General features: G+C 39.6%; 1 protein-coding gene across 1 annotated transcript in view; it reads left to right on the top strand.

The window, feature by feature from the left end:
* PHLPP1 (PH domain and leucine rich repeat protein phosphatase 1) overlaps positions 1–16844 on the top strand; it is a 209011-nt gene that overhangs the window by 97068 nt on the left and 95099 nt on the right. Inside the window, exons 2-3 of the mRNA XM_080821150.1 lie at positions 7621–7817; positions 15305–15430. Coding sequence (XP_080677276.1) covers positions 7621–7817; positions 15305–15430 — 323 coding nt within the window. The remainder of the gene's footprint in view (positions 1–7620; positions 7818–15304; positions 15431–16844) is intronic.

The raw sequence follows: 16844 nt of genomic DNA, 5'->3' as shown, positions 1-16844 counted from the left end.
AATAATTCGAGAACCTTGTACATTTTGTGTTTTATTCTGAGAAGGTTTAAAATAAAGCTCCTCATGTTTCCCATAGTTACCAAGGTAAATCATATAAATGGGCTAATTATGGGAGATTTTTGTTTTTGTTTTTGGTGATTCTTGGTAAGTTGAGGTATGGTCAGCTGTTTGGAATGGGTGAGTTTCAGAACGTTGCATTGGTATAAGATAGTTTTTAAGGTCAGTTTTAGAACATTTGAACCTAGATTAACGTTTTTAATCAACCTTGTAGGGTTGTAGGGAAAAAGGTAGGTAGTTAAGTATTCTCGAATGCAGTAGAGAGGAATTAGGAGATTGTTTTGCTCTTAGAATCTCTTTATATTATAAAATTTAAACATTATTGGTATGTGTTATAAAGTGGGGCATCAACCCAGACCCCACCTCCTAGGGAGGAGGTAGAAAAGCGTTTTGAATCACATTGTGTCTTCATAGGATTGTGTGGACATTGTCCTTTGCCACCTTGTCAAGTTGTCTTGGCTAAATTCTGTTTTTCACAGCGAAGGAAACTGAAACGTACCAGGTCTCTTTTATCAGTAGGAAAGAGGAGTAGTGGTGTGGATTCTTGATTTTAGAATTTTTATTTTAGCATTTATTTACCAATGTGTGCATATCTCGTTGAAACGTCACAACCCTCCTTTTAATAAAAGCATCCCTTGGTCCTTTTGACTCAGCTGGAGCTGCGGTGCTGTCTGTCCTCGTCAGCCTGATCTCCACGCCCACAGCAGTGTGCTTCACCTCTGACACAAGTCACAATTTTTATTTATTTATTTATTTATTTATTTTCAGCATAACAGAATTCATTGTTTATGCTCGACCCCCAGTGCTCCATGCAATACGTGTCCTCCATAATACTCACCACCTGGCTCCCCCAACCTCCCACACAAGTCACAATTTTTATCTGAAGGAGGTAGTGAGTATGTGTACCCTTTTGAGAGCCATTATGGGTATTTTGGACCTTAGGCATTTTCAGATTTAAGATTTAGTCCTCCCAAGGCCTCCCGAGCCTCATGACAGATAGTCATTTGTAATTTCTGTGAGGCCTACATTTGAATCAAACATAGCGTGAGGCCTGCTGCATGGCTTCATTGTTTTGAGAAGTTCAGCTGTTTCTCTTCACTCATGGTGTTTGATGCCTTAATGCTGTTGCCTTATGACATTATCCTTTGTAGAGAAGTATGACAAAAATAAAGCCAGCTGGGAAAGCAGGTGACGACAATTTTTCTTCAGTCTACCAAAGGGATGGTTTTTAGCCAGAAAATAGAAGTTGTAAGTAACTTAAGATTGTTAAATGTGGCAGAAGCCTGACAGACCTGTGGACCAGAACAAGTCTACCATGCGCTGTAATGGAAATGACAATAAAAAGTTAGCGAAACTGTTACAGTGATTTTTCTAGCCAAGGAAAAAATTGCTCATCCAATGAGAAAGAAAAACTCAGGAGAACGTTGAAAAGGCTCTCAAGGTATGGTCTGGTTATGCACGGAAAGACGAGACTGCCGTTTCTGGAAGTAACAGATGGCGAAGACATTGAACTGACAGGTGAAGGTTGATTGGATGAAATCTCTCAAATGCATTTTCTTTGCCAAATGTGAAGTTAATAAGGGGAGGCCACACCAGCTAGCCATGGATCGCTCTTAAAACTGAGCTGAGGGAACTCATAAATCAGCGAAGGGTTATGGTCTCTGTGGATGCAAGAAACCCATCTTTGAAGAAAATACCTTCTCTAAATATACATCTCAAGAAGAGACGTGAGCACTAGGTGTTTAGACAACTAAGGGGTAATTCTGATGATGGGATGGAGGGAAATCTAAAGATGCCTGAGAGATGAATCAGGTTCCTTGTCAGGGCGAGAGGTGAGGAAAAGAAGGAGGGACAAGGTGGGTCTAAAAGCAGAAACCTCCTCTTCTAGTTCATTTCTTTTTTTTTTTTTTTAAAGATTTTATTTATTTATTTGACAGGCAGAGATCACAAGCAGGCAGAGAGGCGGACAGAGAGAGATGGAGAAGCAGGCTCCCTGCTGAGCAGAGAGCCCGATGCGGGGCTCGATCCCAGGACCCTGGGATCATGACCTGAGCCGAAGGCGAGGCTTTAACCCATTTGGTGCAGTTGCTTCTTTGGTTAAGGGTTAGCAACCAAATGCTGATGATCACCAGGTTGAAAAGATGTTAACCTCGGGCTGTAGCTCAGTGGGTCTCAGGTGGTCCTCAGACCTGCAGCATCAGCAGAATCCCTAGGCCTCACCCAGAATTATTGAATCGGAAACTCTGGGTAGTGGAGCCCTGCGCTCGACCTTGAGAAAGCCTTCCAGGCAATTTTGGTCCAGGCTGGTCAGAAGCCCTCTGCTGTGACTTGTCTGCATTCAGCATTTCTTTTTATCATTTTAATTTATTATAGTTTGTTCTATATTATATACAGTGTACCATCAGGGTAATCCTCTTTCTTACTCCGACTTCTCGAATTTTTTAAGTTCCTGGCTAATTTTATTATGATTTATATTAGAGTTTGCTTCGGTGGATTTTTAAAAAATTATTTTGGCCCTGTGTTTACAGAATCTGTAAGAATATGAAGGGCTAGCTCACATTTTCCAGGTCCATTTTATTTAATATTATAAGGGAAATTATAAGCTCCAGTGGTATTCAAGAATTTGGAGATTAGGGAAAGGTTTAAGGCCTGACATTTCTCAGGGAAAAGGGTCGACAGTAATTTAAATAAACCCAATCAGACTCAGTGGCTGTCAGCAAGAAGCAAGATTTACTGGGCAGTTGACTTTATATATTTTGATCTGATACATTAATTAACCCTCCCCAAATCTATTTAGCAGCTGGTTGTCATTTCCATTAGCGAGAAGCAGCTCGTCCCAAATCTGCTTGGGAGCTCCTGCCGGGCTTGTTTAGCCTCTCAGCTGTGAGACAAAATTCCCAGGTGCCCGCTCAGTGCCCGGGTCTCTAGACCTTGCTATGGAGTGGTTTAAATCCTTCTGCCAGCTCTTGGAATGACCGTAGGCCAGTAATTTAATTCAGTCTTTCTGTCACTGAAGGTAGTCAAGAAGGATTTAAGGATTTATATGCAATAAGAAACATGCTTCAGAGTTTTATCAGCCTAAGCTCTAAGGTAGAGAGGTGGGGGTGAGGGTTGACTGTTTTCACTCATTCCTGACCATTTTCAGCTCTAGGGACATGGTAAATTCTCCCAGCAACTTTTATGCAGTGATCAGGCTTCCTTAGTTTTTGGTGCCCTATCACCATGAATAATTTCATTCTCTAAAGTTTTGGAAATTGCCACTGCTTAATTTACTATTCTTATTCTTGTTTTGTTTGTTTGTTTGTTTGTTTGTTTTTTACTATTTCTGGTTACCGTAGACCCTCACTAGTTTATACAAAGTTCTGTAAATTTGTAGATGATTTTAGGGAAATGGGGGTTATTTAAGTAATACTCTGTTCAGGTAAATAGAACTAAGTGAAACCAACTTCATAAAGTTGTGTTAGTTATTGCCCCGCAACTTAATGGCTTAAAACACCACACATTTATTATTTCCTCATTCTCTGGATCAGGAGTTCGGGAGTGGAGTGGCGAGGCCGGCTGCTTCTGGCTCGGGCATCAGGAGGGGAGCAGTCCGTATGTCTTGGGGGCAGTGGTTCTCCGGGCCTGACCAGGGCTGGAGGATCTGCTTCCGGTATGGCTCCATCGCGTGGCTGGTGAAAAGAGACCTCAGTTGCTCGCCGGCTCTTGGCAGGAAATTTCAGTGCCTCACCTTGTTGGCCTTACATAGGGCCTCCAGAGTGTCCTCAGGACATGGCGCCTGGCTTCCCCAGAGGGAGTGATCCTAGAGAGCGCCAGGAGGAAGCTCTCTGCCCTTGACAACCTCCAGAAGTTGCTTCACTTCCCCCGCATTCTGTTTGTTAGACGTGAGCCGCGCGCGCAAGAGGAGTGGAATTAGGCTCTGCCTTTTGAGGGAAAGAATTTAAAAGAATTTTGTGGGCATATTTTTAAACTTCTGCAATGATAGACACGGTTATATATTTAGCAAAGACACGTGAGTGGCCACAACCGAATTTGTACTTACTTCTTTGTTGTTTAAATGGTATTATAGTTAAAACAGGTGTTACTGCTACTTTATATGTATTCCTAAAAATTCTCATGTTCTCCAAAATTGTAAAATAAAAATAAAAGTGTTTATGAGAAAGTGCAGTTGGAAGGGGGCAGGACTGTAAGTGCATGCATCTTTATAACCAGAATACTAACAAAAGTAACCGTGGGGCCTCGGGAGGTAACCCAGATGGCCCACGTGGGCATCCCAGTGTGGCTGGAAGTTGAATTTTAGTTTTAAGGAATATTAAAGCTGCACAGTAACAGAACTGAAATGCTGGCTTGTGGGCACTGAGATGGCGTATTTGCTGTGGACTTTTTCCTTTGCTATTGAAAGTTTTAATTCTAGACTAAATCTTTCTGAACCAAAACAATATACATATTAAAGTGACACCATTCCCCTATTTACAATCATATGAGCTAGTTGGTATTAATGAATCACAGTATTGTAGCAAAACAGACTGTAATTTCCCCTAAATAAATAAATACTTCTCTTCTAATCATTTATTTAGTAAATTCCCTGCTGATAGACAAGACTGAAGGAGAGTTCAGTCGCTTTGCTGTGGCCAGTCTCTGTCTCACCGTGACATACTTGCTTTTGCTGTCTTTCCCCTCGGATGGAGTAAGACGTGCCTTAGACCTGTAGGAAATTAGCGTAACATTTCTAAAATAAAAGTCTTAACAGCTGATCCAACTTTGAACTGGTAGTCATTGGTTACTCGGTGTCGTCAATATTTATTAAGGCATAGGACATTTGGAATTCCTCTGAATTGACAAGTTTGAGGATGGCAGGGAGAGATTAAAATTATTCCTATGTCATAAAATAAGGAAGTTTGAGGCAAAGGAGGCTGCGTCTGGGTGGTTGCCCAGGTATGTAGTGCGTGTGCATTTCCATACTCTCCAGAGCCCTGTCTGTACACAGCAGGTGCTGAGGATGGCTCTACTGGAACACGCGGGGGGGTGGGGTGGGGGGTGGGGGGGGGAGCAGACCACAAGGAGATTGAAATTCACTCAGAACAAGATGAGGAGGGGGGTGATTCAGACTGGGTTGTTTAGGGCTTTCCAAGGACAGACTGAGCTTACCATTAGGCTCCAGGACTATTCAGGCCCTTTGGGAATTTTTCTAATGAAAGAATAAAAAGCCTGTCTCTGTTGCTATCTCCATACTCTTCAATATATTGGTCCCTTCTGGGACGTGTAGTCCACTCTATCTGGTGATTTGTTCTGGGGCTTTCTCTAGGATTTTTGTGGCGCTGGGAGAATGGAAGGGCTGTCTTTATGTACGCACTTCTGTTGTCTTTTTGTTCAGTCTGTGGTGACCCACAGATCTACATAAATGTGACAGGTTAACAGATGTCCTGGAAGCCACTCTTGGATGTGGCTAAATAAAATGTCTTCTTGTTTGCATTCATTAGTATGTATGTAAGTGTGTGTCTCTGTGTGTGTGTGTGTGCACGCGCGTGCGCTTGTTCACTCAGGCATGCACCTGCCTATCTAGTTCCTCATTAGTGTATGTTAGTTTCTTACATTTGTGGAAATTGGGTTTTCGAAAGCGGTAATCTTACACTTACCTTCTTCCCTATAAGGAGCGTATCATGTAGAAAGGAGCTCTTGGACTGGGAGTCTGAGCATTTTTCTCTCTTGGTAAATGAACTCGTATGGAAGAGGGCAGACGAGTGACTGTGGTCTGACCCTCATCACTGGCAGCCTTTGGCAAGTCCTGTCCGATCTGAAGTCTCCTGGGCTTCCTGCCTCTTGGTGGGGCATTAGCATCTGGTGACGGAACAAGTCCGTGGAGTTCTCAGCTCCCTCGAGGAGGGTGTCAGCTGTGTTTCATTGTTTGCTGGGCACTAAGTTGAAGTCGTGAACCACTGTTACACTTCATTCTGGCCCGGCCCCAACAAAATTCTGTAGTATGCAGAATCTGTTTTATAAAACATTTGATATACTGGGAGAAAGAGGAAGTGAAAGTCAAACCTGCTGGTTTTGTTCTTTCTGCCCAAAGGTGTGTATTGGGAGGGTTCCAACGCTCTGGATCTTTTGAGATCTATTTCTGGTGCCGCTGGTCTTCCTGTTTCCTTTTCTAGTAGGTATTAGACATCTACCAAAACTACTTGGTATTTACGTGAAGTTTTAATATTCATAAGAATACAGTGTCCCTTGAATATGTTTCTTCTGTTAGCCTTTGGCAACTAGACAAATTTCCAAATAAATACAACCCTTCTGGCTTGGGTCCTGTTCAAGGACACGTGTCTCTCATTAGTTTATTTGTGAGTGTGAGTTCCAGTACTCTTTGCTATTAGGCATTCAGTGGCTACAACTGGGACCGTGTTGCTCCTTGTTTGTAACGATGTCATACACGAATCACAGTGGTTCTCCCATCCACTTGATAGGACTTGTCTAAATGTCAGTCTGCCAGATTCATCTCCATCTTGGAAACGAAGACTCGTGAAGTCTTCCTCGGCGCTGTCCTTGTCTCCGAATCTCAATGCCTCTCTCGCTGTCCCTGTGTTCCCTCCATGAGTCACATGTGTGACCACATACCATCCTTCCTAGATTGATGTTCAGTGTATCTTTGAGGACTAGAGGAGCATTTTCTTATTAGGAAAGTTATTTATTTTTTTGCCTCCTTAATAGTAAAAGTGTATTGCATAACTGTAGGAGGAAGAATATCAGAAGTTAATTCCATTAAAACTGGTAAGTTTCACTAAATGCTAGATCTTGAATGTTATTTTCCTATCTTAGTCTGTAATATTTTCTTCTTAGTGTACTTAAATTAACTCTAGCCATTTATAAAATCTTGAAGTCATCCCTTTTTTAAATGTAAAAAAAAAAATGTGAGGGATATAGAAGGAAATAAAACTTGGGTTATAACAGAGGACTTAAAATGGAAAAAACATTTCTTCACCTAAAATTAAACTGTGTCTGTGGAGTAGATGTGGTAGTTCTTAACCATAATTGTATTATTGTGGATTTCAGTCTCTCAATTGTAAATTAGACTGTTGCCCAATAATTATTCTCTGTTGCCCTGGTAGTTTATCTGGTATGCCAGTGAGTTGAAAAAAAGCCCAATTCTAGGGTGCCTAGGTAGGCTCAGTCAGTTAAGTGTCTGCTTTTGACTCAGGTCATGATCCTGGGGCTCTCTGCCCAGCGGGGAGTCTGCTTCTCCCTCTCCCTCTGCGACTCTCTCCCTCCTTCTCTCTCTGTCAAATAAATAAATAAAATCTTAAATGAATTTAGGGGCACCTGGGTGACTCAGTCGTTAAGCGTCTGCCTTCGGCTCAGGTCATGATCCTCGGGTCCTGGGATCGAGCCCCACATCAGGCTCTCTACTCCGTGGGGGGGGCTGCTTCTCCCTCCCCCACTCCTTCTGCTGTGTTCCCTCTCTAGCTGTCAAATAAGTAAATAAAATCTTTAAATTAATTAATGAATTAACTAATTAATTAATTTAAAACACCCAGTTCTTTGGACTAAAATGTTTGCTTGTGTTTGTTTCAGGAAAACCTCACAGCTCTGGTAGCTCTGAGCGGATTCAGCTCTCAGGAATGTATAATGTCCGTAAAGGCAAAATGCAGTTGCCAGTGAACCGCTGGACCAGACGCCAGGTCATCCTGTGTGGGACTTGCCTCATAGTATCATCTGTGAAAGACAGCTTGACCGGGAAGATGCACGTTCTGCCACTCATCGGTGGAAAAGTAAGTTTAAAACAAACAAAATGCTAACAGGTGTCCCAGTGTCATTGAGCTTACTTTGAGCCATTTCTGTAATATGGGGTCCGTGGTTTTCAGTCACCTGTGGTCCACTTCAGTTCCTGTCGTGCTCTGCCCTGGGCATTGTCGGGTGGTGGAGCGGTGGATGACAGTGCAGCTGGCCCGCAGCAGGCCCCGGCGACCCTTGCTTGGCCAGTCCATGCAGCTTCCTTACAGGCCGGAAAACAGAGCAGCTAAAATTCAGTATTATGTTTTAGGCTGCAGGTGATGAATTATTCTTTATGAGTAGACATCTGCTGATAGCTTGAGGACGTACTGTGTGGTATAGTGTAATGATCCTGAAGTCCATGGGTTTAGGACCATTCAAGCACGCGTACCAAAGGTTAGACTCTCTCTTGCATGAATCTTTGATCCAGCTTCGGCACACCTGTCTCTCTTTGTGCAGTGACCAGTGAAGTTAGCACTTTTTTTTTTTTAAAGGGTTTTATCGATTTGAGAGAGGAAGAGAGAGCATGAACAGTGGGAGGGGCAGAGGGAGAGGGAGAAACAGACTCCCTGCTGAGCGTGGATTCCCGACAATGTAAGGCTCTGTCCCAGGACACTGAGATCATGACCTGAGCCAAAGGCAGACGCTTAACTGACTGAGCCACCCAGGTGCCCCCAAATTAACATTTTTTAGTTTATCAATTTAGCCAGTCATAATTTTTGAACCTGAAATGTTAACTTGTTTCAGAGAAAAGTTGTGATACAGCTGATAGATATTACCAACATTACTAGCTGCTTTTCTTTGGGCATGATAATTATTTTATTCCTAGATTTATAAAATAGAAAGAACCGGATTGCTTGGGAAAATCTTACATTCTTTTTTTGCCAAATCGATTTATTAATACACAAGTGTTGGTGGGAGTATCATTACCATAATTATATGTTAGTATTTCCCGATTTTTAAATGATACGAAAGTCTCTTAATAAATGGGAAGGCAAATTTGGATGAAGAAAAGGGTTTTTGAAAATTGGGGACAAATTAAGCAAATATTTTCTTTACCATTTTTCTTCCTGAATGGGCATGGGAAAGACGGCAGAACACGGAGGATATAAATAGAGGGGTTTAAAAAAAAAATAACTTTTGTTAAAGTGAACTTTTTAAAATTGGCAAATGTTTCATCTTCTGGTTCCAGGGATTAGAAATGACTAAGGTAAAAATCAGATGTGTGCAGTGGTAAATGGCTTTGTTATTCACCTGCTTTGTAGCAAATTCATTCTTCATTCATAGTTTAAATTAGTCTTTCCTGGGGCGCCTGGGTGGCTCAGTGGGTTAAAGCCTCTGCCTTCGGCTCAGGTCATGATCTCAGGGTCCTGGGATCGAGTCCCGCATCGGGCTCTCTGCTCAGCAGGGAGCCTGCTTCCCTTCCTCTCTCTCTGCCTGCCTCTCTCCTTACTTGTGATCTCTGTCTGTCAAATAAATAAATTAAAAAAAAAAAAAGTCTTTCCTTATGTAAATAACCCATGTCAGTTACCCATCCACCCCTCTGCTATTATGCATTCTAATCCTAAAAAGACTAATACTGGATCATTTTAAAAAGATTTTGGCCAGGCTGCCAGGTATATTTAGATCTATTTCAGTCACCTATTTTGAAACCATTACTTAACTTTTGTCTGAACAGTGAAGAATTAGTGGCATCTTATTACTGAAGATTTTGTCCTCTGGATTGAATTCTGAAAAATTAGTCATCATTATTACTCCCACAGGTTATCATTAAAAATACATATTTAATGTTTGGTGCCCTGTTAGGTCAACAGTCTGTTTCTTTCTTCTCTATGATGTTAGGCATTTGCTTATGCACATTTAATACAACTATTTATTAAATAATTTCTGCGGGGAAGCCACTTTGCTTGGTGTCCCAGAAATACCAAGGTGGGTAAGTCATCATTCCTGCCTTTGAATTGCTTATAATTTACTCTCCAGAGATGAAGGATGGGCACAGTATCTGTTCTGAGAGAGAGGCAGAAAAGTAGTGCAGGAGATGAGTGGAAGGCGAGATTACATTTTCTTGTGGGGAATCAGGGAATTTTGTGATGAAGGAGCTAGCAATTACAGTAAAACTTGAAGGGTGAAAAATCTCTTGACATATGAAGGAGATGGTCAGAAAGATTATTGTGCTCAGAGAAGCAGAGACAGGAAAGCAGTGGAATGTTCAGATAAGGTCAGAAGAACGAGTTATAATTAGCATTTTCATTCAGAGCTAGGGACTTGTTTCCCAGGCCTATTATTGGATAGACTTCTACCATTGAATAAATTGAAACAGCTTCCTTTTCTCACAGACCGACCTTGTAAAACCTGTTTTGCACTATGCCTTTAAAAATAATTGAGTATGTTAAAAACCAGTCTTTTAAAACCTGTTCACCAAGTTCGGGAAAAATAACTCACTCTTTGCCGTCTGAGTTTTCATTAATGTTTATCTGTTCCTCTTTTCATTCTGCTGTTTCATTCTGTTAAAGGAAAAACTAAGAGTAAATGGAAGGTTTTTGTTTTTGTTTCTTTGTAAATATATGAAGAAGAGCTAGAAATGAAGTGTGAGATAGACTGACCATAACCCAGCAGTAATTGCTATAATCAAATCTGACACACCATTGGAGCGTGATCATTTATTTTACATTTTCAAATGTCCAGTTCCAACTATGAAGTTAAATGAAGCGCTCTTAAAATTTAATTATTGGGAAATAATTATTTAACAGAGAAGTTTCTATTCATTGTACAAGTATTATGTTATATAATTTGTCCTTTAGAAGTTAACATAGAATTTTAGATATAATATTTTAATATTTTACTTAATATTTGCTAACTTATGACACATAATAAGTTGAATAATCGTTAACCTGCTACTCAGTTTAGGAATCATGGCCGTATCAGTATCAGTGTTTCTACCTGTGTTCTCTTTTTTTTTTTTCCCAAAGATTTTATTTATTTATTTGACAGACAGAGATCACAAGTAGGCAGAGAGGCAGGCAGAGAGAGAGGAGGAAGCAGGCTTCCCGTTGAGCAGAGAGCCCGATGCGGGGCTCGATCCCAGGACCCTGGGATCATGACCTGAGCCGAAGGCAGAGGCTTAACCCACTGAGCCACCCAGGCGCCCCTCTACCTGTGTTCTCTTTATGTCTGTCCCGTTGCCTCCCGGACCCCAGAGGTATCCACCCATTGTCCTAGAATTTATATTCATCATTTTCTTTTTTGAAATAAGTTTAATCGTGTAACTATGTTTTGCTTCCTTTTGAGCTGAGTAAAAATGGTATTGTCCTATCTGTGGGCTTCTGTGATTGAATTTTTCCACTCAGTATTGTTTCATAATAAGATTCTATAATGCTTGATGTATGTGGTTTTCATTTCTGTATAATGTTTCCCTCTGTAAATGTTCTAAATTCTCATAATTTCTTAAATAATTTTCCTATTGATGGACATTTGGGTTGCTTCTAGTATTTTGTTATTATAAATAATGCTGCTGAAATAGTCTTATATTGATATGCCTCCTGGTATGCAAGTAGATTTTCTAGGGCAATAGTTCTTAACTAGAGTTACTGTGCCCAAAAGGGACATTTGGTAATATATGCAAGTGTTTTGACTGTGAAATTATTGAACAGTCAACAAATCTGCTAAGTTATTCTATAGTAACAAATCCCTCCCCAGATGTCAGTGACTTAACATAACGCCTTTTTTCTCATTCCCCTAAGTGCCCACTGTGGATTAGTGGAGATTTCTTTTTTCTCATAACTGTCCAGGGACCCAGCCTGATGGAGGCTCTGCTCTCTTAAAACATTTGGAACATGCAACCTTCTTTTTGTGCTTGGGCAGGGGAAGAGATGTCACTTCTGCTCATGGCTCCTTGGCTAGAACTAGTCACATGACTTCACCTCAATTGCAGAGGGTCTGGAAAATGTGGAAAGTAGATGGTGTTTGGTTAAGATTAATATATTTGGTGCAAAGGGAAACTATTGGCATTTATGGGGAAGGGGCTCAGAATAAAATGTCATGGAGGGTATCAGTGCTGCACCATGTACAGTGAGCTATTTAATTCGAAACCCTGTGATAAATAACCTCCTTGAGAAATGCTGCTCTTACATGCGGGCTTAGGAGTGCAGTTACATGTACATGCAGGGCATATACACATGCTCCTAGATGGTACCGAATTGTTTTCCAAAGTTGATGCATCATTTTACACTCACATCAGTGTACAAGTGTTCCTGTTTCTCTACATCTTCACCGAATTTTATTGAGGTACAACTGACATACAGTAAACTGCATATTTTGATAGTAATTTGATAACAGTACAGATAGCTAAATACACCCATTAAGCCATTGCCACAATGAAGAAAATGACACCACCCTCAAAAGTTTCCTTGTGGTCCTTTGTGCCCCTTTCCTCCCACTCTTTTCTTCTCCCTTTCCCCCATCCTCCAGCAATCACCCACCTGATCTCTGTTAATATTGATTAGTTTAAATGGCATTCTTAAAATATTGTGTTTTCTCTTTCGTGAATAGACATGGAGTTGTCTTTTGAGTATTGATTGTATATCTAGCCACTTTGCTAAATTTTCTTATTTATTCTAATATGTCTATTTATTCTATAGATTGTTGGAGTTTACTATGTAGCTAATCATGTAATATTTAACTAATGACAATTTTCTTCCTTCTTTAATACATTTTTTGTCTTATTGTAATGGCCAGAACGCTAGTATAGTATCGAATAGAAACAGTAGATACTTGTCTTCTCAGAGATCTTTTTTTTTTTTTTAAGATTTTATTTATTTATTTGACAGAGAGATCACAAGTAGGCAGAGAGGCAGGCAGAGAGAGAGGAGGAAGCAAGCTCCCTGCTGAGCAGAGAGCCCGATGCGGGGCTCGATCCCAGGACCCTGGGATCATGACCTGAGCCCAAAGCAGAGGCTTTAACCCACTGAGCCACCCAGGTGCCCCGACTTCTCAGAGATCTTAAAGAGAGTGGTATATCATCATTAACACTGAAGTTTGCCTTAGATGTTTGATAGATACCCTTTGTCAGCTAAGACAAAGTTGTTGTTTGTGTTCTTAGTTTGCTAGGAGTTTTTATCATGAATGATGAATGAGTGGTGAATGTTGCCAAATGCTTTTTCTGCAGCTATGGGATGATCATATGGTTTTCTTCTTTAACCTGTTAATGTGATTAAAGATTTTATAGTTCCAATAATGTTAAACCATCTTGCCTTTCCTGAGGTGAATCCAGTTTATTCTTGATATGTAGTTTTTAAAAAAATTTAAATTCAATTAATTAACATATGATGTATTATTTGTTTCAGGGGTATGGGTCTGTGATTCATCAGTCTTATATAATACCCAGTGCTCATTACAACACATACCCTCCCCAGTGTCTATCACCTAGTTATCCCAACCTCTCCACTCCACTCCCCTCCAGCAACCCTCAATTTGTTTCCTAAGATTAAGAGTCAAAAGATTTTATTATTTATTTGAGAGAGAGAGAGCACAAGCATGGGGGCAGAGGGAGAAGCCGACTGCCCACTGAGCAGGGAGCGTGACCTGGGCTCATTCCCAGGATCCTGAGATCATGACCTGAGCTGAGGGCAGATACTTAACCAAGTGAGCCACCCAGGTGCCCCTTGATGTATGTATGGGTTTTTTTTTTTTGTATTTCTGGATTCTACATGTCTGTTTTTTTTCCCCCCTGTATTTCTGGATCCTGAACATTTTGTTCAAGATAAGTGTTCATAACTGAGAGTGGCCTAAAATTTTCCTGTCTGTTACTGCTCTGATGATCTGTTCTTGGTTATAAAATATGTTGCGGTATTTTTCTTCATTTTTTGTTTGGTGGATGAGTTTGCACAAGTTTGGAAAAATCTGTTTCATGGAATTTTGGTAGAATTCATCTATAAAACCATATGGGTGTGGTATTTCTTGAGAAAAAAAATTTTAATACTCAGTTTCTTTAATGGGTATAGGACTATGTAGGCCTTCTAGTTTGTGTGTGTGTGTGTGTGTTAGTGTTAGTAAAATATATTTTCCTAAGATTTTGCCACAGAATTGCTTGAAATGTTCTTTTAAGTCTCTGCTTAATCTGTAGTCATGTCTCTCTTAGATTATTAATGATGTTTGTATCATTATCATTATCATGATATCATTGACCTATATCAGTCAACATTTGATTTTGTTAGCCTTTTCAAAGAACCAGTGTTTTATTAATGTTCATGTTCTCTGTTGTATATTTGGTTTTCATTTCACTAATTTCTGCTTTTTATTATCATCTTTATTCTACTTTGAGTTTATTCAGTTTTTGGTATGATATTTCCCCCCCAGGTTCTTTTTTTTTTCCCCCTCTCTTTTTTCTTCTTCTTCCTTTTTTTTTTTAAATTAATATATAATGTATTAATTGTTTCAGGGGTACAGGTCTGTGATTCATCAGTCTTACACAGTTCTAGAGCTCACCATAGCACATACCCTCCCCAATGTCCATCACTGAGCCACCCCCCCCAAGTTCTTGAGACACATACCAATGAAAAGAATTTTCTGCCTTCTTTTCTAATATAAGTATTTAAAATTATAAAATTTTCCCTATATATTGCTTTTGTTGCATTCCATAAATTTTGATATGTAGTACTTTCTTAATGGTTTAGTTCTAAGAATATCTAAATTTCTATTTTTTTTACTTGTTTAGAAGTATGTTATTGGTTTTCTAAGTATACTTGGATTTTAAATTGATATCTAACTTCTAATTGCATTTTGGTCCTAGTGCGTAGTTGTGATACTTATCTTTTTGAAAATTTTTTACACTTCCCTTGTGACTTGTGATCATTTTTGTAAGTGAAACATAGGAGCTTGTGTGGTGTCATGTTACTTTATTATCTGGACTTTTCCTCCTTAGGAGGAATTTACTGGGAGTGGAAATTTGATTTGACTATACCACTGCCTTATTAGAACTTAAAGGGCCAATTAGGGCTCTTGGTAGAGTTTTATTTCATGTTAATCTCAATTTCATGTTAAATTTTTAAAAGCTTAACATGCTTGAAGATTTTTTTCCAAAAGGTTGTAATTCAGAGTAAAAGAAAAGTCCCTTAAAGTAGAAAACTTACCTGGAATAAAAATCATTAAGTAAAATATTAAGTACAGCTCCGCCCAAAGGAAGAAAGAACCTTAGCACCCTTTGTGACGATAGAGAAAGAGAGGAAGAGAGTCTGTTCCAATTTAAACAGGAAGAAGAGAATTTCGCTCTTGTGGGGAAATCTAAAGAAGATAAAACCCCCCATTTTCAATTTCCTCGTAATTCAGATTGGTTACTCAGACTCAGGAACTTAACACATTTTAAGTGTTAAGAGGAACGTATGTAGGGAAAGCTGCAAATCTGTGCAGGCTCACTGGCCCAAGGTGTGGTTCATGAACTATGTACATGGTCTGCTTTCCTGACTCTTTTTGTCTCTCTTTGTTTTTATAGGTAGAAGAAGTGAAAAGGCACCAGCACTGTTTAGCATTTAGCTCCTCTGGACCCCAAAGCCAGACTTACTACATTTGTTTTGATACATTCACAGAGTATTTAAGGTGGCTTCGACAAGTTTCCAAGGTAAGTGCTTACCTGAGAACATTGTTCCGCTTTTAGTAGGCTGCAGAGTTTCTCTCTGCTTTACCCAATTCCAGAATGCAGTATTATACTTTTTTTTTTCCAGATACTGCTAGTAGTTTGCACTTTTTAGTTTTGTAAAAGCTCATTTTGGCTGAAAAGTAGCCAATTAAAAATTTCTGAAGTGTTTCATTTGTTAGGTTTTGTTTATCCCAAGGGGGAAAAAAAGAGATCAGTGACTAGATTAGCATTACTGTCTTAATGTTATAGGTAAGGAACATCAGCTAAGAATATTTAAGGGACTGGCCCAGGGTAGGACAACTGTAAAACCACAAAATACCCAAGGAATTATTACAAATTTCCCCTCTTCCTCTATTTTTTTCATATAAGTGGTTTAATCTGTGCCATCTCCTTTTCACCTGGTCAACTTCTGCCTTTCAGATGGCTTACTTTCTTTTCACATCTTTATTATTTTGACCGTTTTATAGTCCGCTAATTAAATAAGATTACCATGAGCAGTGAAACAGTATACTTGTGTGTGTGTGTGTGTGTGTGTGTGTGTGTAATGGAAGCTAGAGTAACACAATGAATAAGATAAATAAGTGTTGGTATTTCAGGTACTTTGGGTGAAGATGGTTTTATATCACATTTATAGAACTGTGTGTAAAATGGGTGGATTGTAGTATTTGGTGCCTTGGTTTTGGGTGTGTTTATGAAATTATGAAACCTCTCTTGGGTGCAGAACCATTACTTTGGAATTTGCTTTCATATTTTTGAATTTGCTATCCAAGTTTAATATGATTCAGACTGCTGTATGATGATGTAATTATTTATCAAGTGAATGAATAGGACAGAACTTTGTAAAACAGTTAATAGAAAATTCGAGAATAACGTCTAGAAAGACATTCTGAAATACTGGCTGCACTTGAATTATCAGGTAAAAACTGTGTACTCTGATGATGCCATACACTTAAGAATATTAGTTTCCCCTCCTTGCAGAGAAGCAGCGATGGGCAGAATTTGGATTAATAGGACTCAAGAGGATTCTCCTAACCTGGTAGGCAAGTGGAAGGGCAGCACCCTGCTAGAGAAAATGGGAAAGACGACATTTCTCCTGCAGACGTCCTTGTAGAGTTAATGTGGTATTAGAGGCAATAAGTACATCTGTCTAGTTGTTTTAAAATTACTTTTGTGGTTGCAAATGTGAGGAGACAAGTATTAAAGAATGCTGTGCTTTTGCATGGGTTTAAGGCAGTAAGTCAACAGCCTACACTCTGCTTTATTCAGAATAAAATGCCAAAATGTGGTCAGAGTGCATTGAATTTCTTTCTATATGGAGATGTTGATTTTTTAAATAAACTTTTTATTTTGGAATAATTTTCTATTTACAAAAAAGTTGTAAAGATAGTACAGGGAG

The sequence above is a fragment of the Martes martes genome (assembly GCF_963455335.1).
Source record: "Martes martes genome assembly, chromosome: 13".
In the NCBI taxonomy this organism is placed as follows: Eukaryota; Metazoa; Chordata; class Mammalia; order Carnivora; family Mustelidae; genus Martes; species Martes martes.
This window is presented reverse-complemented; position numbering and strand designations above follow the sequence as displayed.